Source organism: Coturnix japonica, chromosome 9 (assembly GCF_054131305.1).
Source record: "Coturnix japonica strain WE chromosome 9, WE-NBRP24, whole genome shotgun sequence".
Lineage (NCBI taxonomy): Eukaryota > Metazoa > Chordata > Aves > Galliformes > Phasianidae > Coturnix > Coturnix japonica.
In genome coordinates, this window is record NC_140671.1 from 10,471,544 (window position 1) to 10,497,025 (window position 25,482).

The 25,482-nt window shown below is 45.6% G+C and overlaps 1 protein-coding gene across 4 annotated transcripts in view; it reads left to right on the forward strand.

The window, feature by feature from the left end:
* The first annotated feature begins 4,330 nt into the window (after positions 1-4,330).
* Positions 4,331-25,482, forward strand: part of MED13L (mediator complex subunit 13L) — a 171,939-nt gene continuing 150,787 nt past the window's right edge. For 3 of the 4 annotated variants that reach the window (XR_014931986.1, XR_001558545.3, XM_015878154.3), the window contains exons 1-2: positions 4,331-4,660; positions 22,018-22,255. Coding sequence is in view for 2 of the 4 variants with exons in the window: in XM_015878154.3 (XP_015733640.1) it covers positions 4,589-4,660; positions 22,018-22,255 (310 nt within the window). In the remaining 2 variants the exon portion in view is untranslated. Of the gene's footprint in view, positions 4,661-4,993; positions 5,137-22,017; positions 22,256-22,414; positions 22,514-25,482 lie in introns of those variants that run through there. The other variant, XM_085509571.1, reaches the window with a different exon arrangement.

Below are 25,482 nucleotides of genomic sequence, written 5' to 3' on the forward strand. Positions count from 1 at the left end.
TTTTCATTGCCTTGCTTTCTGAAGTAATTTGTATTGATTGTGCCTTTATAGTACCTGGATGTCAGGGAAGAAGCTAATTTCTAAGAAAACTGGAGAAGTACAAGATGTAGAATCACACAGAGTCATGAGCATAGTCACCATTGTTGTATTTCAGTTTGGTCTGGAGCACACTCTCCTATAGAAATGTGTTCCTGCCTCTTGGCAATAATGATCATAAAGAAAACAGCAACTGAGAGGTGAGTTCTTTTACAACTTGGTCTTCTAAGCCTTTGTTTTACCTAGAAGTAAGTTCTATTTGAACTGAAATGTCAAACACTTCTTCTTTTTGACACTGACAGCACTTGGCTGACCTCCAGTTCTGCTTCTGGTGTAAGAAGTGCCAACCCCCGACAGCCCGTCAGGAGAACCCTGCCTCAATGCAGCACTCAGGGCAGCTGTGTTCCTCAAGTAAACGTTCTTGTCATAAACCGGAGGTGCTTAAAAACATAGCAAAGTTGACGTGCTTTAAGACAAAATAAAACCAAGCAATTGCTTGACAGATTTTAGCTTTGCTTTGGACTCCTGACACCGTTCTTTTCCCCCATGTTTAGTTTGAAGCAGAAGCAGCACCTGCTGGTGAAACCAAAGTCTGGGAATCTGCTGAGCTGTCTTCCTGGAAGAACTGGTTTGATCATTACTGCAGGCCTGGGTAAGCTGCTTTAGAATGAAATACTCCAGCGTACCATAGTGATTTTGGAAGGTGTCTATAAGGGCAGGTAACTGGTTCCATTTTTCGAGTGCTTATGAAGTTAGTATGGTGAAAGCCAAGCATGACACAGCTAAGACCTGGGAGCCTGCAAACTTCTTTCTAGTCCAGGGTTTAGTCCTGCAGCTTGTAAATGATTGCACCAGCAGAATGAATTACAAAGTTTCAATATCTTGCTGCTACTGATAAACAGTTACTTGGTTAAAGCAGAAAACCAGTTGCTAGAGTTTATGCTCTTTGATGGGTTTTTAAAAGGCACTAAAAGGAAAGAGGGAATAAAACTTGAATACCCTGAGCTGGGAAACACGTTCCACCACATACCATCCAGGATAATGACGCATGAGCAAGTGTCACTTGTACCTGAATATGCTATTTGCAAATGGAACAATTTCTGTTTTAAATAACACTATTGTCTGAAGACAGCAAGGGAGCTTTCCTGGCTGGGAGCTGGGAATGATTGGGCCATAAATATTTCTTGTCTGTGACAATTGAACATAATATGAAATCAAGTAACTGGTAAAATAGTAAGAGAGATGTTATCTTTTATTTGGAGGGTAAGCAGAACATGGAGAAATACAAATGCACTCTTCTGCAGTGCCTAACTCTGCACACTGTGGTTAGATTGTTGGGATAAGCAATAATGGGATCCTCATTTTCAAGGTATTTTTATAAGAGTTTTAGACAAATTATTATAAAGGATTTTATTTTACTTCTGAAACATATCACAAACATCATGAAAATGATTATTGTACCCTTGTTATTATTTAACAATGGGATGGATAACTGAAACTGTAACTTTGGTTTTTCAGCCTTTCTTGGTTAATACATGTTGCTTAATGTATTGATGAGTGTCACATTGTGTTCTCTGTTTATGAGAGTTGTTCCCAAAAGTAATAGAGGTAATACGGCCCCAAGTACTCTACTTTCCTGGTTCTGGATTGCAGCATGCAGCAGCAGGCACTTTAATACAGCAGTTTGAGTACTTTGTCAGCTTTGCTGCCTACCAGCTTGGGTCTTTCCCAACACTTTCGTATCACGTTGATTCTCCTAAATGAAACAAAGGAAGGTAAAAATCTCTCCATGAGTCCAGAGTCTGGGTCACCATCTGGTCAGTTTGAAGAAATACACAATTTTCATGTGTAATTGAACATGAATATTGAAATGGTCTTTAGAAACACTGATGCAGTGGCAGTCTTTGTGGGACAGAGCCCTGCTTGCTGCAGCAGTGACATGAACAGGACATGATGAATTGCACTTGTCCAGGGCTGGATGGGAACTTTCTTTGGGCTTAAACTCTCTCACACTACATGCGCAATTTAGGTAAATGGCAGTGATGTTTGTGTCAGAGATCTGTTACTGTGAGGTAAATCCAAACAAACTCCATTCCATCATTAGAATAGATGCTAATCTTAATTTATTGCAAAGCAAAGTAAATTGAAAAAAAAAAAAAAAAAGATGCCCAAGTAAGATTGAAACCATGATAAGGAAAGCTGCCATGAAGCAAAGAGAGCTATTGCCAATGAATCAGATCGCCGTACATGTGCTGCTCCTGTCCCAGGCTAAGAGTGCTGGCCAATTCCAGAGCAGTGATGGTGACCCACGTAGGCCATGAACTCCCAGGTGCACAGGGAGGCAGCTGTACCCAAAGGACCTGGATGAACCTTGAATAAAGTGAAGAAGTGTGTTGGCATGAAATTAGTTTGTTAGAAAGACAGTTCTTCATATTTATTTTTAATTGGCTTGCAAACATCCTTCCTTCTTCTCCAGACCATTCACTGAGACCTGGACAGGCTTGGAGTGGTGGGCAGTAAGAAGCCAGATGAGGTTTAACAAAAGCAAGCTCAGAGTCTTGCCCCTAGGGAGGAATAATTGCATGCACCGTTACAGGTTGGGGGATGAGCTGCTGGAGAGGAGCTCTGCTGAGAGGGACCTGGGGGTTCTGGTGACGACGATTGACCATGAGCCAGCAGTGTGCCCTCGTGGCCAACAAGGCCAATGGAATTCTGGGGTGTATTAAAAAGAGCGTGTCCAGCAGGTCGAGGGAGGTGATCCTCCCCCTCTACTCTGCCCTGGTAAGGCCTCATCTGGAATATTGTGTCCAGTTCTGGGCTTTACAAAAAAGACAGAGATCTCTTGGAAAGAGTCCGATGGAGGGCTACAAAGATGGTGAAGGGCCTGGAGCATCTCCCATGTGAAGAAAGGCTGAGTGAACTGAGTCTGTTTAGCCTTGAGAAAAGACAACTGAGAGGGGACCTGATCCAGGTCTATAAATATCTGAGGTGTGGGGGGAAAAGTGGCGAGGCCAGACTCTTTTCAGCAGTGTGTGGAGGCAGGACAAGGGGAAATGGACAGAAACTGGAGCATAGGAAGTTCTGCATGAATGTGAGCAAGAACGTCCTTACAGTGAGGGTGAGGGAGCACTGGGACAGGCTGCACAGGGAGGTGGTGGAGTCTCCTTCTCTGGAGATATTCAAGACCCGTCTTGACGCCGAGCTGAGTGACCTGCTGTAGGGAACCTGCTTTGGCAGGGGTTGGACTCGATGTTCTCTGGAGGTCCCTTCCAACCCCTACGATGCTGTGATTCCGTGATTTCATATCCGAATTCCACACGTCGGGTATCTCCCAGGTCCCTTTACACCAGTCCCACCACATCGGTGTGCGAAGCTCCTCCGGACACTTGGAGGCCCTACGAGCCGGGCCAAGCTCTCGCTGTGAGCGGGACCCTGCGGGGCTGTCCGTGCGTTCCCGCTCTCGGATCCAGTTCGCGGACTTGGCAGGTGCTGCGAGACACCGCCGGTTGGAAGGGGCGGCACAGCGACCGCACAGCGACCGCACAGCGGCCGCCCCGAGGCCGCCCCCCGCCCGCAGCGCGCTCCTCCCGCCCGGAGCCCTCAGGGCGGCGCCCAGCAACTTTCCCCCGCCCGGGGTCGATGGCCCCGCTCCGCTGCCGGCCGCAGCTCCCAGCTCCCGGCACAGCGCCCCCAGCGCAGCGCCCCCAGCGGCGCGGAGGATCTTTGCGGCGGAGGAGGGAGGGGCCGGGGGGAGCCCCAGCGCCGTGCCCCCGCCCTCCGCCGCGAGTCACGTGGGGAGGCGCCGACCAATGGCGAAGCGAGCTGCGGCTGGCGGCCGCCATTGCTGTCAGAGTGGAGAGAGGCAGAGGCGAGTGTGTGAGGAGGAGCGGGTGAGCGGGGCCGCCGTGCGGGCAGCGCCAGGCGGAGGGGGGCGAGGACGGGCACGGACAGCGCTCCCACTCCGGGCCCGGGCCGCCGCCCGCCTCCCGCAGCACCGGGAGACCCGCACGGAGCGTAAACAAGGCGGCGGCGGCGGCAGCAGGAGGAGGAGGAGGAAAACACCATCCACCCACCGCCAGCGGCGGCAGCAGCGAGGGGCGGCCGGGCGGGGCGGGGAGGGACACGGGCTCCGCACAGCGCCCCCCGCCCGCCGTCGCCGCCACTGCCCGCCGCCCTCCCCCGCCCCGCAGGGGCCGCCGCCGGACCGCGGGAGGAGCCCCGAGCCCCGCCGCGGCCGGGGGGGCCGGCGCTGGACGCGGAAGAAGGGCCCCGGGCCCCCCCACCCCTCTCCTCCTCCTCCTCCTCCTCTACCTCCTCCGCGGTGCTGAGGCGGCCTGGAGGCCCGCGGGAGGGCTGCCCGCCGCCGCCGCCGCCTGCTGAGCGGCCCCCGCCGGAGCGGGCCCCCGCCGGAGCCGCCTGAGCGCCGCCCCCCCGCCCGCCGGCACAGCAGCGCTCCCGGGGCAGCGGGCAGCGCCCGGCAGCGCCCGCAGCCTCCCCCCGCCGCCGGGCCCCGCTCCTCAGACATGCCCCGCGCTGGGGCTCGCCGAGGATCATGACTGCAGCGGCCAACTGGGTGGCGAACGGGGCCAGCCTGGAGGATTGCCACTCCAATCTCTTCTCGCTGGTGAGTGCCCGAGGAGGTGAGGGGTGGGGAACGGGGGGGGGGTTGTGGGGAGGGCGGGCCGGCACGGCGGCTCGCACCGGGCGCTGCGGGTTTGGCGCCGGGTGCGGCTGCCGGGGGCTTTATAGCCCGGGCCGTGGGGCTGCTCCTCCGCTGGCCCCTCCCCCGGCGCGGCGCCCTCGGCCGTGTCTCTCCGTGTCTCTCCGTGTCTCTCCGTGTCTCCCCGTGTCTCCGCTCGGTGCCCCCGGGCCGGGGTTGCTCTATTGTCGCTGTGACAGCAGCATTAGGGCGGCAGCGGGCGGGCACGGGGCGCTGCGCGGGTCTCGGGCCGCTGTCAGCTCCTGGTACGGCCCCGCCTGGCACAGTGCCTGCCCCGGGACACCATGGGTGCAGAAATAATCATTTATTCCATCCCTGGGGTGAAACAACCGAAGATGTTGTCTGCCGGGTAGCACTGATGCTGTATTTCTCCGTCGTTGGTAATGGACAACTTTGTACTTGGATTGATTGTTTGGTTTAATGGTGCAGGAATTATGTTATTGGCTGTTTCCACGCAGAAGCAGCGTCCCTTGGAAGCCGGTTTACCAGCAGGCTGTGCACCTGCTGCCCACAGCCCCTGTTTCTGGCTGGGCATGGCCGTGCTGGGGGGGCTGGCAGCCAGGTGGGGTTGGGGGCTTGATGTGTGTGTGGGAATGCACGGTGCGGGGTGGGGATGGAGGGGGGGGCGTTGGGCCCTTCCCCTCTGTGAGCGCTGGATGTGGCTGGTGGTGGTGGGGTCTCATTTCCAGCAGAAAGGAGGGGAGTGCTGTTGGTTGTCTTGCAAGAAGGAAGGGAAAGAAGAAAATGGACTGGAAATGTGAATGATGTTTTTGTTGAACGTTTTTCTTTTCATTGCTGTGTGTCATTGTTATGCCTCCGTCTGCTGGCTTCTCTGTTATTTTGTTGCTCTTATTTGTTACTTTGTTCATACCTATGGAGAATGTGGAGCAGGAGCCCTCAGCGCTCAGCTACTGGGAAAGGAGTCCCGGCCTCCTTCTGTGGGAATGAATGCAAGTCTAATTTTGGCTTTTTCATGAACTTGTTCCATCACCTGGCCTTGTGCATGGGCTTTCCCTTGGCGGTGCTCTCTGAGCCATAACTGCATGTAGGAAGCAGTGCTGTGTGTGCAGAGCTGTGGGAGCTGTTGTGGGGACTTTGAATGTACTGCTCATACATGTGAAGGAAGAATGGTGAGCATGAGGGAGACGGCTGTATGGATGGGCAGAGGAACGGAGTGCTCTCTGCTTTGTGTACGGAGCTGTGAGGTCCCCATTTATTCATGGAAAAGTGATTATTTTTGAGGTGTGTAACTTTACATACTTGCAAACTGCAGGTCTGCCTTTGGTTAATAGAAATAATGGTTGGCATGCAATTGGCATCCGTCATGATCTGAAGTTACTACATAGTGACTGCAGCGTGGTCTGTCTGCTTTGTGTTTCACCCTGCTGTGCTGGGGAAATGGGAGCTTTTCAAATAGGGCTGTGATCCCGTCAAAATGCAGGTGGGCTTCATAGTAATTATGATTTTAATTTGTGATCTCTTTGTTTCTCAGGTAATTTTGTGGGAGGCATCCATACCTGTAATGTGGTACTGTGCATCCAGCTGTAATGATTTTATTATTTTCAGGGTCTACTTGCAAACAGAAGAATATCCATTATGTATATACTTGTATGTATGTGTGTGTATGTATATATACACACATATATGTATATATACATATACATATATATACAAATGTGCTAACTATTGGTGTGATTTGTTTTCAGGTAAATTGATATTTGTTATGGTTTATGTATCAGTGAAGGATACTGAAGAAGGAAATAGGGACTGGGAGTGCGTGGCCAGCAGAACTGACCTTACAGCCTCAAATTGTCCTACTCATTTAAAAACTTATGAAGTGTTAAAGGTGCAGTAGTTGGGGTTACTAATGGGAGAAAGTTTTGCTCATCACTTACTCTTTCAGTGCAACAGAACAGAAACATGCACAAATGAATCAGCTGTTGATGGGAACTCATTCACTTTGTAGGAGTGAGGTGAATTACTGAGCTGTATGAAACCCATTCTGCCATTAGACACTGAGTATTACAGTTCATTGTAAATCTCCAGCTTCGTTTTGGGCCTGAGTCAAAAAGAAATGTTCTTGCCTGGAGAATTACAGTTCAGAAATAGTACTTCTGTTTGTTCGTGTTGAAGCAATGTTTTTCCCCACAAACATTCCCTTTGTCTAAGGAGGAACAGCAGCTCCTGTGTCGGAGGAGCTGGGCTGTGCTGTACGACTGAGGTTGGCTTTGGGGTGTTTGTCACCCCATCATTTCCAGCTTGTTTGTCTGTCAGCTGTAGATGGACTTTAGAGAGATGGTGGCACTGCTGTTTGTTTGAGTCTTCATGGGGAAATATTCCTGGAAGTATCTTACTGTCATGAAAAATATTTTCTAAAGCTTTCTAGTAACTGTTTACGTTTTGTCAGTGGTGCCCGGAATGTGTAGAGGCTCTTAGTTTAAAATATGCCACCTGAGGGGAAGGCATAGTCTTAAGGTTATAAAATGAGCTCTGATCGTGCACATATCAGAAGTGATGTCCGGCACCAGCAGTGGTGTTCAAGCAGGTGTGAGGGGCTGCTCTCCATGGTGTGCTGTGTTGGCAAAGAAAGCTGAGCCATTGTGGGAAGTGGGTTAATGTGAGTGGTTGGGCAGGCAGCCTGCACATGGAAACCTCAATGTCTGCCCTAAACATAAGCGTTTCTTAGTAAGGCGATACGAGGGTCACAGAACATGCTTCAGATGGCAACGTGTCCATCCTGTGGTGCCCAGCAGGTTGATGGCTGTGCTCATTAAGAGTCTGAAATCACTGTAGGAGTTGTATTTATCCTAACTCTGTTTTTGCAGCAGTAGTCAGAATGTCTGCAGCTGGAAAAGAGTGCCTGTTTGTCAACATTGCTAAGCAAGCGATTGTTAAGGGGCAGTTTATTTAAATACAGAGTGTTGGCTAATAACAACTTAGAAACCACGTGTTCTGAAGTAATGCCCTTTGTACTGAAACTTCAGCCCAGCTGGCAGACCGTCTTCCTGTGAATAATCCTATATCATAAAAGTAGTTTTATTGAAATAAATTTGATTTTATTTTTTTCCTGTAAGGGTTGATGGTATGAAGGTGAAGGTGTGCAAGGGAGTGTGTGGCTCTTCTGCCTGCCTGAGCTGCAGTGGTGGGTCAAGAGGCGCGAGACAGCTCTGCAAAACTGGGCTGAGGTTGCATAACGCCTGCTGGGCCAGGAGGAAGAATGAAGCCAAGGGTGTCAGGAGCAACTGTGAGTTTGGAGTAGCTTTCGTGTGATGAAAGACTGGATGTTGTAGGAGCCTTCAGCCTGGAAAGGACTTGATTGTGTGCTTGGGAAGTGATAGGTATTTATGTAATGCTTCATAGAATCTGCTGTCAAAGAGGTTGTGAGCAGGTGTTTAAATGCATTCTCACAGGAGCTTGCTGCAAGAGAGGCCTGACTGGCAGGAGTTTGTCTCTGCTCCACATCACCTTCCAGTGCAGATTTATAAACTATAAGGGTCACTGGGGTTCTGTGTTTGGCTCCCAAACTGACACAGAAGTTGTTGTCTTCCATTGGTGAGTCTTGCTGCTGTTTTAGTGAAACTGAAAGGAGTCAAAGGAGTCTGAAATGGCATTTGAAATATCTTCTTTAAGGGTTTTCATGGTGAAGTGAAGATCAGGAGTGAAGAGACTGCTGTAGAGGCAGTCTTGGTACCTTGCATAATTGTCAGTAAAAGACTTCATAGTAAACAATTGATTGCACAGTCAAATCCATAAGCAGTAGTGAATTAACCAGGCCTTGCTTGTGGGATTATCTGAGCAGCAGGCTGTTACTGCAGCATGCAGGTGGTTGTGTCACAGCCCGGTCAGTATATTGCTTTTTTCAGGCTTTAAGTAGGTGTGACTTTACACAGATATATTCAAGGAATGGATTTAACCTGTCAAATTTTCCATCAATATTTGATTCTTTGGTTACCTTTTATCCTGAATTTTATTGGGTAATGGGATGGAAGTAGAAAAGCTCCCTTTGAAACCTTTTTGGAAAGCAGTCAGAGGGCATTCAGGAGTTCCATGGAGTCTATTCAGGTGTGAGTTTAAACAAAATGAATGCAGGTATCTAAAGAGATTAGGACAGAGCTGCATTCAAAGCATGTCACATCCAGCTTGCTCACCTTTGGGAGTGGAATTAATGACTGAGTTAGGTAAGTAACCTTTTCTGAGCGCTGCACAAGGAAACCGAGTGTGTAGGAGTTACATTTCCAGGTTGGGACCAAATATGCCAAAAGCCCAGGCTGGCTGGTGGGAAGTGTCTGAGCGAGGCTCTATGAAATCCTGCTTAGCTTCTGAATGTACTCGTCTCCTGCAGCTGTCAGTCTTCTCAGTGCTGCTGGTGACAGCACAGGCCCTCAGGGAGGGGCCACCGTGAATGTGAACATAAGAAAATACTCAGTATTAGGCTGATGTGTTATAAAACAAACAAGCTGCTGATCAGGAGTTGTAAATTTCACTTATCCTGGCTGAAAAGATGCAATATTTCTAGGATGTTCTACGTAATTGTGCAGTACTGACATCACAACCCTTGTTACCAAAAACATTTTGATCTTAAGTCTTTGTTTTTCCATTCGTTGCTTCTGAGAGCAATTCCTCATGTGAAAGAGTTAAAAGGAAGAACTTGTCCATGCTGTATATGAGCCTTTTTGCTATCATTTTCCTTCTTTGAAATGTAATTGTCTTGAAGAAATCTATAGAAACTGAAATATTTGAATTTTATCGGAGAAACTTTTGTGATCTGTGTCTGCTGACTGTACTAACACAATTGGATTTGGTCACTGGATGAAGAGAATTTGTGGTGTGGGGGGTGTAGGGTGTAGATAGCCCTTCTGTAAGTGCTAGGAGGTATCAGTGTGAGCAGAATGGCATGCTTGAAAGAAGTTAAACACTTAGGCCTGTTTGATAAGCTTTCTGGTTATGGGCTGAGAACTCTCCACCTTGTCTCCCATCTCCCTTGCTCACTGCAGGGAACCCCCCCACCTCATATGTACCTGCTTGGTCAGGACAGCATCCTTCTGCTGAACACTTCCCTGCTCATACCAGGAGTGCTGCTGCAGTTTTCTCTTGTCCTGTGGCTGGGATCATTCTGCTTCTCTGCATTCTTCCACTGCTGCTCCATCTCCTCTGGTTACTGTGATTTTGCTTCCAGAGCCTTTGGTCCGGCTTCTTCTCTGCCTTCGCACTGAGTGCTACCTCCTGCAGAGGCCGGTGCCATCAGATACTAACGAGTAACTTCTTATTGTTTTATTTGTTTTCTCTAGTTGTTCCTTCCTAATGCAGGAATGTTCCCACTTTATGCCTGCACGCTCAGGGGTCTGTAGAACTGCAATAGCAGTTTTCTTAATCTTGTGAGCACGCTGCCTGCAGGCAGCCCAGTAACACGAGTAGGGGGTTGTCTTTGGGGCTGACCAGTGTAGCATTATACTCCTTCAAATCTTTATATTCCTCTGCTGCTCTGTGTCTGTGTCAGTTGTGTGCTTCTTCTGTAGTCACTGCTAATTTGTGGCTTCATTCACTTTCCTGAGCAGAATCGCAATAGTGTGTATGGAAATGTGATTTGAGTGTTTGGTGGCATTCTCTCCTTTGTTTCTTTGAAACAGGAAGTTTTATGGTGCTGCTGCTGCATTATGTGCCTCTAGGCAATATTTACATCAACGAGGTCAAACATATGCAAACACCTTGTTCCAGTGCGAAGGAATGGACTTAATCATCTTACAAAACTGGAGAAAAATGGACAGTCCTCACCAGTTGAGGTTTTTATTTAAAATAAGAGAAGTTCTGTGTCACTTTTCACAAGGAACTTTGCTTTCTTTCATCAGCCCCCATGGCAGTGCTGTGTACTGCTCTTAGCGTTCTATGACAAGACGAAAACAATACAGGAAGAAGGAGTGTTTTTTCCCTCTCTGTGTTCCTTTCTGTGCCATGTGCCCATGGCAATACTCAGCTCCTATGTATGCCTGCATCAGAGAACTCCTGTCCCCTCTCACCCCCCGCAGCACTGCACCCCTCCGTCTCCTGTATTGTCTCCCCCCACCCCGTGTTCAGACAGTGGTGTGGGTTGAAGCTGGGTGCAATGGCTGTATGGGAGAAGAGATTGAACGCTCATTCAGTACAACTTTATTTAATTCATCCTTTACTTTGAAGAGAGTTGTGTTGCAGTTGTTGCCGTGTTGACTGTTCTTACAGCTCCATGTTTGCTCACAAAATACAGTATTTTGACAAAATAGTGGATTGAAAAGGAAATTTATAGGAAAACTCTTCTGTACTAGTGATCCAGACATTGAATTCTCCTGCTTTTTGATAATATGTTGCTTTGTGACAGTATAAAACCCTGCTTTTTACCTCATTGGAACCTCTGGTTTGCTAGGAAGCCCTGAGCCTGTTCTGTACAGCTGCAGCCTCTTGCTGCTGGGTTCTTGTATGTCTCATTCTGCATGTCTGCTGTGTTCCACAACTTGTAGCTGATTCTGGGGAAGCCATAAAATCCATTCCAGGAATGTCTTGTAGTAACCATGCCAACACCTTTATACATCAAACAATTTGTTTGCTGGCAGAGTCGGCTAATTGCTTCTGAGTTTGTCCAATGTTTCTGATTATTAAATTTTGTCTTTAAATAACATTTTGAGTTCTGTGAATTTCCAGAATTCCCTTCTGGGGAGTAAGGGGGGGGGGGGTGGGAGTTCTGGGATCACGTGTGTGCAGGAGTGACAGGAAGAAAACTGGCAAAAGGAACCTGCATGACCAGTTATATAGTAGATTTATTTGCACTTTGTATGTTAAGGAAGAGTTCTTGAGAGAACTCCTTTATCCAAATCTATGCTCCTGTTTTTCCTTTTTGAAGGGGTTTTGGCAGCCTGCCTGACAAGTGGGGCTTCGCTTGGTGCCCCTGCTGGTGTTGGTGCCTTGCAGGGCTGTCAGGACACACTGTGGGTCAGGCTGTGGTTGCTCTCTGTGCATGGAGCAATCCCTGAGCTGCTGCTCTTGCAGCCGTACTGCTTGGTGGTGGGGTGTGACAGTGTTCTGAGCTCCTAGTGCAGATTCTTCTTTTTCATTCTCTCTCTTTTTTTTTTTTTTTTTTTTTTTTTTTTTACATAAAGGAAAAGAGCTGCATTCCTGAACTCAGTGGGTCAAAGTTTACTCTACTTTGCTTGTTATTTCCTCTCCTCCTCCCCCTTCTCTTTTTTTTTTTTTTTTTTTTGCCTTTTACTGCTCATGTGTTAGATTACTTTGTTTGGGAAACATCTGATAGTCCATTGTAAGACTGATGTTTGATATTTCCTTCCTTCGGTTAAAAATAAAAGTTGAAGGAAGAGAGAAGAATCCTTCACTTTCGTATTTGCGTGTAATTTGGCTCTCTTGTGGCTACTGACGTATGTTTTGCTTTCTTTTCTGAATACACTGGATAAATTCTCCATAAGAGAGGATTTACTTTTTAATTTGGAAAATGGGCAGTTCCTTAGTGCCAGCAATGTCTTTTTGAAGGGGACTGCAGACCTGAGCATTCAGAGTGAGGGAAAGGATTCTTTGGCAGTCTATTGCACGTGGGTTTGATTTCTTTTCTGTGCTATTAGAAGTGATGAAAAAGCACAGTGGTGGTTTTCATTTTCTCTGCTCTCAGCTATCTAGTCACAAGTTAAAATACAATTGATTCCCTTTGTGAAGGAGCTGGCTGGGGCTTTGTGGAGCTCTGTTGTACCTTTAGCCTGCTCGGTGTAATTGTGGTCATAGCACGACCTGCAGAACTTAGGGAACATCATATTAGGAAGAAGTTACCACAAGTTCTTGTTGAAGGATGTGAACCACTAAAGGAGAATTTTACAAGCTGGTAGAGGAGCTGGATTATATGTTATTAATTACCTAACCCTAGGGCTTGTTCAGGTTGAAATAGGGTATTCAATTCCTTCCTTCTCTCCTCAGCAGCGACATTTTGCTTGCAGACATTCTGCAGCATACAGTGGCATATCTTTATTTATCCTCCCTGTTCAGTTCTGGTGTATGTAATTGTTCTACTTCTTCCTCTCTATTGCATAAAAACACCCAAAATGGAAGCAAAACCCACCGCATCTGGCTTTTGAGTACTTTAGTCTGCTTTTGTTTTACATGGGTCAGTAAGTTCTCCATGGACACAGGTAGATCTTGTCCAGTAGCATCCAATGAGAGCTATATTCCTATGCATTCAGCACCTGTTTTGTTCTTGGAATTGGCTTTTCGGCTTTCCGCAGTTTTTCTTATGCTGGTGTTGACTCTAGCATGGTAGCTAACAATATCATGGATTTGTAACAGCCCAAGGAGCAGAAGGAACAAGCGTGTGCAGCTGTGTGTCCCCCTGGGCTTCAGTAGCACGTTTACTTGAGAAGATCTTGCTGTCATATCTTTAGTATTTCTGACTTGAGAGCATCTTTTCAGGTAGCAGCTGAATTTCTGCCCTTTGGCCACCAGCTGGGCTTCCACGTTATCGTCTCAGGTCTGTCAGGTGAACTTGGTGTAGCCCTTCCTGCATAGAGGAGCTGAGGAGCCATACTGAGAGCTGGGTGCTGCTGGAGCTTTGTTAACCAAAGCCATTCACTGCACTGAGGACATCTTGATGGAGCCTGAAGGTTGTCTTGCACAAATTCCTTTTGTTCTGTTTTTCTTGTTTGTGTGCCTACACCCTCAATTTATGTCATGTTTACCTGGTTTGATTTCTTACGTGGTGTGCAATTTTAAGCCCAATTGCAGTGGGCTCTTATCCTTCCATCTCAATTTTGTAAGCAGATTCTGTCATTTTGCTGGTCTCCTCCTCCTTCATTTTAGTATCTGTGGAAAATCTTGTGAAACACTTTTCTCTACATTGATTCCAGGTGTCCCCTTTTACAATAGCAAACGTATTCTCCTCTCCTTTTCCCTCTTGGGTGTCTGTTAATACACAGCAGTGCTCTTCTCTCTTGACCTGTAGCTATTTGACTTGTAAAACTCTTCTTAAATGTTTATTAGCAATCAGTATATGCTTTATTAGTCTTCCCTTGTTCACCCATTTTTGCACTGCAGCTCAAGTTCAGGCGATGCTGGGCTGGAGCTGTCTGAGAGATTAGACTCCAGGAAGGTGCTGTTGCTCTTCCTGTGTCAGTGTGTGCCTGTTCATCTTCCTTCTGCTGGCTTCTATTTTAGACTTTTATTTTGGTACTTAACCCAGAAATTGTATGGCTCTTGGGATACATATCAGCAATTTGGGCCTTTGTATCGCATTATTCTTTCTTTTATGCTTGCCACTCAAAACTTCTTTGGTAGCTCCTATATCTGCCAGAACTGCTGAAACCTGAGCATTCTTACTGGGGTCCTTTTATATTTTCCACCTCAAATTCCTTTTGAGACTGCTCTGACTTCTGTTTTCTGCAACAATCCCTTAATCTTCCTAGCTGCCTCTTCTCCCTCATACATGGGATTGTGCTGACAGCTGGGAGACAGAAAAAAACCTCCTTTCTGTCACTAGTGTTTACATCTTAGGCATGATAGCTCACGCTGTTGGTTTGTTGCTCTTAATAATGGTATGTGCGGATGTTTTTAGGAGTTTTTCTGGTCTTTGGCACTAGGATGCACTATCTCAAATGATGGCACATATAAACTTCATCAGGAGAATTTCTGATAATAGGATCTTGGTTACCTGGAGGAGATAAGAGCTGGCACACACGTACTGCTGGGCTGGCGTGTCACACACAGCTCTGGGGCAGTGGTGTGCAGACAGTGTGTGTTGGAGTACAGAGAGGAGGGCTGTGTGCTGTGGGGCCAACATGCTTTGCTGGCCTCTGGTGCTGCATGAGGGAGCACTCAGGTGCATGCTGACTTTAAGAACAGATCAGCAGAGGGGCTGTCGTATTCATCCTTGTTTCTCTGGGATTGTTGGTGGCTGTCCTGTTTCCCTTCTTCAGCCGCTGGACTGTGCCCTTGGTGCAGAGCAGGCATCAGATGTGTTGTTCTGCTGCTGAGCGGGTGCATGTGGAAGGGAATGGCACTCAGCTGAGTTCTGCTCTTCAGAGCACTGAGCATAATGTAGTATTCGTGTTGGCCATGTGGATGCCATTTCAGTATTAGACTATTTATTTATAATCTGTTGGTGTTTTTCCTTTCTTGAATTCAAAGCATGACTAGGTTTGGTACAGATCATTGTTTATGTGGTTCTTTTCATGCTGGTCTGTCAGTCAGTGTCCAGCAGATGCCATTCAATACAAATTGATGCAATACAACCCATTGAGCGCAGTGCACTTCCCCTTGGGAATGGGCAGCAGGAAGGAGCCCTGAAGGAAGGAGGCACAAACCTGTCCCCTCTTCCTAAATGGACAGGGTAAGCAGGGCAATGGTAATACACAGCTTTGTAAATGGTCTGATTTTGAGAGACTGCATGGGGTTGAGGATGTTTGTTTTATTATTACTTCTTTTTTTATTTTTAAACCGGATGAGTTAAAAAGCCAGAAGCAAAAAAGATGGGAGGGCTGTGTGTTGCTGCTTGGCTCCTTGCTGGAGGAGATGGTACTGCCCCAATTGTTTCCTTTAGTGAATCAGTCTCCTCTGTTCCTTGGGGTGTACGTGTATTTTCCTTGCCTTTGTTCTTCCTATTCACTTGACAGGGACTTAGGCAGATGTTACTAAATATTTTATTTCAGTGGGAATGGGGGATAGGAGTTGTTGTCAACATGTGCTGTTAACCCCCCCTCCCATCCCTTCCATAAGCACAGGTTGCTACGGCATTGTTAAGTCTCTTCATAGTGGGGCTGACTTAAATGTAATCTGGTGTTTGAATGGCTGAGTAGAGTGTGAAATGGTATTTTGTTGCTGTGCGTGGATGATGTAGTGAAATGGAACACTCAGAACCAAAACAGATGGTGCTAATCTTGAATCTGTCTGCAAGATCTTATAGCATTTAATTAAAATGGTGGTGCAATTCCCATGGCACCTTTAACTACAGTTTAAATTCCTGGACTATGAACTAAGGGCTTTCTTATGCAGATTTCTCCTCCTGTGAGTAGTCCTCAGTATGAGTCTCCAGTGGCTTCAGCGCAGCTACTTACTGGAATGGAGCTCTCTAAGATGCGACTAATAAAATTGGCAAATATATTTGTGACATTTACATTTTCTGTGTTCCAATTCAAAGTGTAAATTGTAGATTAAAGACACTTGTCAAGTATGGTTTGATACAGAAATAAGCAAAAATGGAGACTAGAGAAATGGTTTAGATTTCAGCAACCTCGAGAAAACTAGGAAATAAATAGGGATTCTAAGCAAACCTGAACACCTTAGCATCTTTCTTACAAAAAAGCCATTTTCTTTTTTGTACCCCTTCAGGCTGACATTAACTGGTCTGTAGAATTGCCATTTGGACAGGTAGCTGGGAAGTATTTTAATGACCCTTTCTTTTCATCTTTGAGTCAGGGAATTGAGAGAGATGACAACAACCTGAGCAGTGTCGCACTGACAGCCTTTGAGGTGGTCTGGGCACTTAATCTAAGAGAACCAGACACAGCTCAGCTTTCAGACCACTTCCATGCCTGTTCTGTAGATCTTCATCTCCATTTCTGTATGTCTCTCCTGCTTTGGATGCTCTGGAGTGCTGATCTCCCACACTCTGTGGCCTGAGTCTGCCTTAGATTTTCACATTCATTTGTGCTATATGAAGCAGGAAAAAAAGCTGTGTGGTTAAATAACTTCATCTGAAAACTCTGCTGTATGCTTAGTGTGCCCAAACACAAGGTTTTGCCAGCCTTCTGCTGCTCCTGCTGTGTTCTGGTGTGATCTGTCCAAGCTCTGTGATAAAACAGGTGGACTTTCTTAAGTCTTCTGGGAAGTTAATTTAGAAATGGTCTATGGTTTGGACTATGTACGTCTTGTGGGGGAAAAGCATTAGATGGTGATGAGCACAAGAAAGAGGTGGCAGAAGATCTGTTTTGTTTGTGTTCCATCTGCAAGGACCGCAGAAGAGGAAAATAGTCACAGTGGCTACACAGCACTAATTAAATCCTCAGGGTTGCTGGGATTGTGCCAGAATCAAGTTGTGCTGTGTGAAATGTTGCTGGGGAATTGTGATTTTTTAGCAGCCGAAACTCTGCCAATCTGAATGGAGCACTATGAGATCAGCAGAAGACCCTGCCTGCCTGTTCTGATTTAAGCCTGAGGGGAGGGGAAGGAATTGGAGCTTCGGTTTTATCTCTACTGGGGATTTACGGAGCTGAATGCTGTCTTGGAGTTAAAATGGCTCCAGCCCTCGGCTGCTGCAGATCGTGTGGCGGTGTTGTCTGTATTTAAGGCTGCAGAGTAATGGCTGCAAGAGAAGGTGCAAATTTGCTTTCTCTGTCTCTACTCCCTTCTGTACACAGGGGGTATCAGAGGGTTGAATAATCTTAGCTCTTTTTTTTTCTGTTATTTTTGTTTTGTTGTGTTTGAAGCTGTTTTGCCCTGCAGAGTGCAGTGATTAAGACAGTCACCCATAAGGAGGGAAGCTTCTGTTCTCCCGCTTTGCTGAGAGCCATGTGTGGTGCTCTCTGGCCATGTCAGTGAATGAAAGCATTGACATGGCTGTGTTTTCATCATTAGCTATTTCTTGGTTATGGTTTGAATGTGTTCAGCTGCCTCCCTTGCATTTTGGGTTTGAATGCTGACCCTTTTACCCCAATAGCTGCCTTGGGTTGTATCAGAACCAGATCTCCAGTGTCTTAGGAATTCTGCTGTTGCAAGCTGAATGTTAGAGATTTGGATGTTGTTAGACAGAGGTCTGATTTCTTTGTTTCCTCATGGGCTTGGCCTGGCATATACAGAACAGCCTTCTCCCAAACTCTTCATTCTGTGACCAACTGCTGTTCACAGATAAGAGTTTCATTTTATTAAGTTGGTTGAGTTGGACCCTTTGCAGCACAGCCCTCCAGAACATATGTTCCCTTACAAAGCATACAGTCTTTTGCATAACACGTGATTTACTAACAATGTTGGTTAATTGTAAGTGTTTCTAAGTTCTTTCTTTGTCATGATTTTTAGCATTAAGAAAATTGCAACATCTGTAATAAGCTGAAACTGTGCATGTGGGAGAAGGTGCAAGAAACACAACAGATTTCATCACCTGGAATGACTTTTGCTTTAGCCTGCATTCATTTCTGAACAGTTGTGAGCAAAAAGCTGTATGTTCACAGTTCTGTGCTCAGACAGAAACCAAGGCTGCTGGTATCAGTGTCTGCCTTGGGGCTGCACGAAACCTGCAGCAGTGCTGCCCTCCCTGACCCGCTCTGCTGTCCTGTCTTAGTGCTATAGGCAATTCCCTGGCTATGTAATGAACCTGGCTTGAGGACTGATCTGAGTGGAGGGGAAAAAAACGTTCAATAGATACTTCTGATTTTTAGTCGGCTCCCCTGGTTATGAGTGCATGCAGACAGCAGCACTGCCGTAAAGCAGGATGGGGTGAAGCCAGGCGCAGGCTGATGGGAAGGCCAGAACTGCTTTTGGCAGCACTGCTCGCGTGTGCTGCCCTACAGCGATCAGCAGCTTCTGCACACAGTGTAATTCCTGTTCTGTGTGATGAGGGCTGTCCCTAAGGGGACCCCCCGCTGCACTCAGCTGTGCCTTTCCCTCCTGCCCCATCTGCACTGCTGACTGTGGATGTTTTTCCATTTAGTCTCCAGAGCCACGGGCTGTCTGGGTTGTAATGCCCAGCTTCAGATGGAGGACTTAGAACTAGGGAGTAATGCTGATTTAAGTAAGTGAATATGAAGAGCCTCAATGAGGGTGCAGGTACCTCAGTGATGTTAGTGTAAATAGAAAGCTGCCTATAGAGGCACAAGATATACACTGCCTGCTGCCAGCTTCTCTTGTGTACTACTTCTGTATTTAGATCTTGTCTTGAATTCAGTTGTAATTAACATGGAGCAAACTCTGGAAGTTGTGAAGTGTCAGTATTGATGTTCACCTAATACAAACAGAAAGACACACATACGAATAAATACACCAAACAGGCTTTCCTGCTTTGGCCAGGACGTGAGATGTCTTGAGATATTACTTTATGTTGCCAACCTCAGCACTCCCCAGACTTCTCCCCCTTTTTTGGGACTCATTGCTCATGTGGGCACTCACTGCCAGCCCAGCTCAGCTTGGGGTCATTGGCCATACCTCTCAGCCTATAGAATTGCTCCCAACACGTGTTACTGTGATGTTAGATCAGTTGTGGCTCTGGTGGCTTCTGTGCACTTTTCTTTCTAGGGATATTCCATCTCTCATATGGATGGAGTGTTCTGGGCTCCCAGAAGCTGTGTATGTAGGAATGTGCCCACGGCTTCTGCAGCTGATCTGTGGTTATTGCTCTGCTGACCAAGTGTGTGTTGCTGTTGGCAACTTGTTTTGGGGTTTGTTTGTTGTTTGTTTTTGTCATCCTCCTATTGTATGTTCCTGGTGGATGGCCGGTTTCTACACTTAACATGGTTTTTCCTTGGCTTCCCTGTGCTGGCACTGATCTCTGAGGCTTTGTGATCTGTGATAATATTTGATGTACTGTTTCAGAAACCCCACATGTTCCTTTCCTATGTAAAGGATAGATAGAGATCCATGTAGAACAGATGTAGATGTTTTTGAGAAGCATGTGTAAGTACTTTCTTTTAGAGTATTATGTCATGTGTGAGGTATTCCAGCGCTACACTGCATCCTACTGTGGAAAAAATAGATTTTTGCCCTTTCCTTTTCCTTGTCTTCCTCCTCTCCTGTTCACTTTATTAGTGCCAGTAACATGGTGCGCGCTGTTTGTATCTTCTCATCTGCTCTGCCTTTACTCACCAGCACTTTGAGAATGGCCGATGAAGTAATTGCATGGACTTGAAAACGGAGAGCCTTCTGTATGGGAAATGTAGCGTGGCTTTTGTTGGAGTGCTGGAGGTAGTAGCCTGAACCTCCACCTGCAGAGTGTGGAAGGAGGAGCACTGTGTGATTTGCAGCCTTTTTGTGTTCTTTAGAATCATAGAATTACAGAATTACTCAGGTTGGAAAAGACCTGAAAGATCATCAAGTCCAACCACAGCCTAACCATAGTACCCTAACTCTAACAACCCTCTGCTAAATCATATCTCCGAGCACCGCATTTAAACGACTCTTAAACACATCCAGGGATGGTGACTCAGCCACTTCCTTGGGGAGCCTATTCCAGTGTTTAACTGCCCTTCCTGTAGAGAAGTGTTTCCTAATATCCAACCAACCTAAACTTGCCTTGGCGCAACTTGAGGCCATTTCCCCTCATCCTGTCATCAGTGAGAAGAGACTTGCCCTGCTCTCACTGTAAGCGCCTTTCAGATACTGGAATAGAGCAATAATGTCTCCCCTCAGCCACCTTTTTCCCAGACTAAACAGCCCCAGCTCCCTCAGCCTCTCCTCATAGGGCTGATATTCCAAGCCCTTCACAAGCCCCGTGCCCTTCTCTAGACCTGCTCCAGTACCTCCATGTCGTTTTTGTACTGAGGTGCCCAAAACTGAACACAGCACTCGAGGTGAGGCCTCACCAATGCCAAGTACAGGACCAGCCACCAACTGGATTCAACTCCATTGACCACAACTCTTTGGGCCCAACCATCCAGCCAGTGTTTCACCCAGCAGAGCATATGCCCATCCAGACCATGGGCAGCCAGCTTCTCCACAAGAGTGTTGTGGGAGACAGTGTCAAAGTCCAGGAGTAAAGATTTAGGAGTAAATCTTGTCCCCTCTTTGTTGTCTTCAAGAAACGTTTAGATGTTGCAGCAAGGAATGTGGTTTATTGGGAAATATTGCTGATAGGTGGATGGTTGGACTGGATGATCTTAAAAGTCTTTTCCAACCTTGGTGATTCTGTGAATTCTATTCGTATTCTTCGTAGGTACTGCCAAAAGAGAGGAGAGGAATGCTCACTGTGTAGGTGTAGCTCAGTTTGGGGAACACCCAGCTCCTGCGGGCAGTGCTTCCCCTGCTGTGCCTTTCCTCTTCTGCCTGGCAGCAACATGTCTTGTTGGAGGAGCAGTGGCAGGCTTGGAGCTCCTGCAGCTCACTGTGTAGGCCAGCTGGCTTTTCCTGTAAGACCACTTGAGAGCTGAGCACACCGGCTATTTCTGAGCAGCAGAGCGAAGGGTGTGAGTGCTTTCAATGAAGCAGTAAAGGTAATAACAGCAGTGAGAATGTGGTAACGTGGTTAAGAACTAGAATACAAGCCCACTGTGAACACGGAGTGTGTATGTACTGATCTACACCTTGGTAGTGTGCTCATACTGGGATGGCTCTGGGGGAGGTGAGAGTCCTGCTTGTGCTTTGGACAGACTCAGGGCATGTGGTCTTGGGGCAGGCAGGGGGAGCTAGGCTGGGGTAGGGGGGAGGAGTGCAATGGGCAGGGCAGGAGACAAACATGTAGCACCTGATGATTTCAGAAACAAGATGTATGGCAGCTTGGAGTCTCTCCTTTTTAAAGAAAAATAAACAAATAAATAAAGGGGGGTGGGGGTGGGGTGGGAAGCGGACTGTAGCACTGCTATCCTGGTTCCAGCTACCAGCTCTTCCACAATTTGAGTACTTCAGCTTCTTTCTCTCTGGCAGCTGTTTATTCACTTTGCTGTGCAGCGCAATACCTGCTTCAGATGTTTGCCTTCTGCAGAACAACTTCCCCAGAAGCCTGGGCAGCCATCTTCCTGTTCTTCTTTTATGGTTAATACAATGTTATCGGGTGGAGGAACAGTAAATGGCAACTGTTCTTGCTTCACATCTGGCCACCTGAGCAAAATAAAAGGTATACATATTACACTTAACAGCATCTCCAAATGAAACTAATTTCTTTGCTATTTCCTGCTAAGTCTCTTGTTTTCTCACATCTCATAGTACTTTCTGCTTATGTCTTTGATTCTTCCAGTTTCTGGGCTGATGCTGGAGCCACTTCACTGCCAACTGGCAAGAGGGGAATGGGCCTCATTCCCCATCCTTGGCTTTAATTTTGTTTCTAACCTGTTGCATTACAGTAAGATGACAGTAGGGTTAGAAACTGGAAATGAGTCTGCTGCAGTAGAAACTTAAATGCAGGGATAAGCCAGGTTTCTATTCAGCACTGTTTCTCTAAAATCATTTTGCTTTTTTCTTGGCAGAGAAAGTGGAAAATAGGAGTTTTTAGCTCTGGCTGCTTAGAGCTAAATTCTAGGAATTAACAACAAAAATGAAACAATATTATAAATAAAACCGAGTTCTGAAATGAGGTGATTTAATGGCTTTTTTTTTTCTCCTTTCCCCAGGCTGAACTCACAGGCATCAAATGGCGTAGGTACAATTTTGAAGGTCATGGGGACTGTGGCCCTATCATCTCAGCCCCAGCGCAGGATGATCCAATTCTGCTCAGCTTCATCCGCTGCTTGCAGGCCAACTTGCTCTGTGTGTGGCGCCGAGACGTCAAACCGGATTGTAAGGAACTGTGGATTTTCTGGTGGGGGGACGAACCAAACCTGGTAGATGTGATACATCGTGAGCTGCACAGTAAGTTGATCTCTTTGGTTTTTGATTTTTCTTTATACACCTAGCAATGAAAAATGAATACTGTTGTTAAAGTCTTTAACTTGCTACCGTTTTGTCACAACTTGTGTTTTGAGACCTAAAGAGAAAGAAAACAACAATGGGTACATTTGACTTTTCCAGTGCAGCTGATCTGCAGCTGAAGTGCAAAACAGCACTTGAACTTAGGGGAATAATAGAACAATACCTAACGTTGTGAAATGACTTTTCCTGAAATCTCAGGTATGTTTAAAATTAAGAATATTCTTTGAATGGGAATTTAACAACAACAACAACATTTTGATATAGGGTAATAGTCAATAGAGTGAAACACCTCTCCTGCAGAGTCATCAGGCAGATTCAGTGACACCATGTGTGGGTACATCAGTGAGGTTCTACAAGGCTCAAACTTGATACAGACTGTGTTAAAAGAGCTGAGCATAAACAGAGTCAAGCTGCAATAATCATATGTAGTAAATAGGAGGAAGAGGAAGGTAGGATAAGTGACAGTGATGAGTTTATGTGACTCTGGGTTTCATTCTGGATTGTCCTTATTGTCTCCAGAATGTCTAGCCATAAAATGATTGTACAAAATGAAACTCACCTGATGTAATGCGTTGTGGTTTTGACTCTACTCACTCGATCGATCCATCTCTATCTTTTCATTAGTGTGTTGTTGCTGTGAGTAGATGTGGGTTGCCTGAAAATTCTTCACTTCGAAAATATATTTTACTGGACTCCATAAACTCTTTCCCTTGTTCTTGTTTGAGATGAAAACGAGGGAAATTGAGTGACCCCGGAGTAATAATAATGGTAAAACAGTTCAAGGGTCAGTTCCTTAAGTTATGCAATGAACTTTCATTGTTGTAGCCTATAATACTGTCTGGTGGTAAAACTTGTATACCAGTTCAATTATATACTGTACTGTGTTTGTCAAATGTGCTTCAGTTGATTGTTATCTGCCCACCTCTGCCCCACGCTGCTTTGGTTCTGGGTTAGATAGTATGTTCATATTCTTTTATAACCACCTATCTTTGGACAGTTTCAGACCTAATATTTCCATGAGTAGCAGGTTGTTTGTTCAGTAGTACAGCCTGTGAAATCAGGTATGAAATGCTTTCTAAGTATCTTTAGGTGTGTTTCGTGCAGGTAGCCACGTGATCATGTATAATTAAAGAGGTGGCTCTGAAGTGCTGCACTAAGCCTTTTCACTGATGTGAATATTTTATGAGGCTCCTGTTCTGAATGAATGCATAGATAATATTTCTATGCACCCAGCAAAGCTTTAATAATATGTTTTTCTCTTTGTGAAATACAATTTACTTAATATTTCAAATGCAGTATATGGGATGTAAGTGCCTTTTTATTAAAGGGGAGTTTGGCTGTAGCTTACGTTTCCGTTGTAAAGTGATATAGCTTGTTTATGTCTAACATTTTGGTTACAACAGTGTAATGCTGCATCCAGTGATAACAGCATAATGAAACATTGAGATGGGTGAGGAACTGAACCTCTATCAGAGCAGGAGGAAATGAAGTATAGCAAGTAGCAGGTAGTATCACTTTGTGTTTTGACCTGGCCCAAAATATATGGACCATCCAGGTCGGAGCCTTCAGTGCAATAGCTTCCAAGTGCAATTAAATCTGCACATGGGCTGCAGGAGCACTGTTCAGTAAGTATTAACAGCAGTAGCACCATGTAGATGAGAGAGCTCAGGGTATTTCACAAACACTGCAGCTGTCTGTATGTACAGAAAGGTATGTCTGCCCTTGCACAGTAGCATTCTCATTGATATTTATTTGTAATGTTCTCACAAATTAAAGTGAAGTAATGTCTCAGAGGTAATGTAGTGGGATGTGAAAAGGTGCAAAGTTAAGTTTAGAGATGGAGAAAGGAACGTTAGTCATAACTCATTTAGGGGAATGGAAAATTCATTATAATTGGAAAAAAGACGCATGATCCCACTAACTGTTGTGACCTAAGAGAATCTGGGAAGCAATTTTCTTTGTGCTTCCTTCCCCTGCAGGCTTTGGAATTCTTAATATTGTGTTTAAGTCATATAATCGCTTCACTTTTTATTTGTTGAAATTTTTGTGCCCACTTACCAGGTAATAGTTCAAAGTGATGTGAATTGTAAGAAATGTTATCAATAGTGCTACTGATAGGGCTGTCTTGCTTCAGTGACTCCTTATTGTTCAAACATCTGTATTGACAAATCATTGAACATCAGATCCTGCCAGAATGAGACGTTTATATACATTGATTCCCTGAAATATGACAAAGGACACTGTTTAATGTTTCCTGCAGCAGAAAGGCATAAAAAGCAAAGTTATTTTGTCTTCTATTGTGTAAGGAGACAACAGTACTGAAGTATTTGAAAGCTAAAATTACTTAGTTTGAAAATATAGTTTAGTTTCCTCAGCTCTTGAAAATAAAAAGGACTTTTGCATATGGGCACGCAAGCAGAAAATGAGTTGCTGTAGCACATTGATTTATGTGCCTGTCAGTTAAATCATGATAACAAACCAAACTGTAGCCTAGAGATAAAGTAACCAGCAGTAGCTTCAAGTCCCATTCCTACGGGCTGGGTTATCACTGTGGCAGTAACTTGTTAGTTCAGTGTGCAGAGCTTTGTTTTGTGATTGTCCTCAAACATTTAGGAGCCAGAAATGTGAAATTGCAAATACAACTGGAAGAATATACCCCAAACACTTCAGCTTTACAAATCCTGCCTTTATTATATATGATCTCTAGGATACAATGGCTGTTAATAAGGTCATGAATTCTTGCTGAGTATGAAGCTTCTCGCAGTTCTGGATTTGTTCTTTTTTTGCCTTGGGGATGTGTTTTGAAAGTGAATTTTTTGTTAGATGAATAAAAATACAGCAGCAATTTGAATTCTGTATTTATTCATTCAGGTCTAACTCAGAATTGGTTATCTGGAAAAGGCACTCATGTGCTTAACTATAATATATTGCATTTAGTGCTTAAGTTAAACAAGCGAGTTGTCTAGACCATGATTTTTCTTTCAGAGACACATTTTAGTTTTGCATCTGAGCCACGTGGGTTGCCTTATCTTTGTAGTGTTCAAGATGGATAATTTTGGTAACAGCCTGCTTTTAATAAAAAGAATTTGTCGTAGTCATAGGGAAAGCAACCTTAGAAGTTAGAAACAGGAGCTAATGTGAGCAGTTGTTTATGCAGCAGCTTTCCA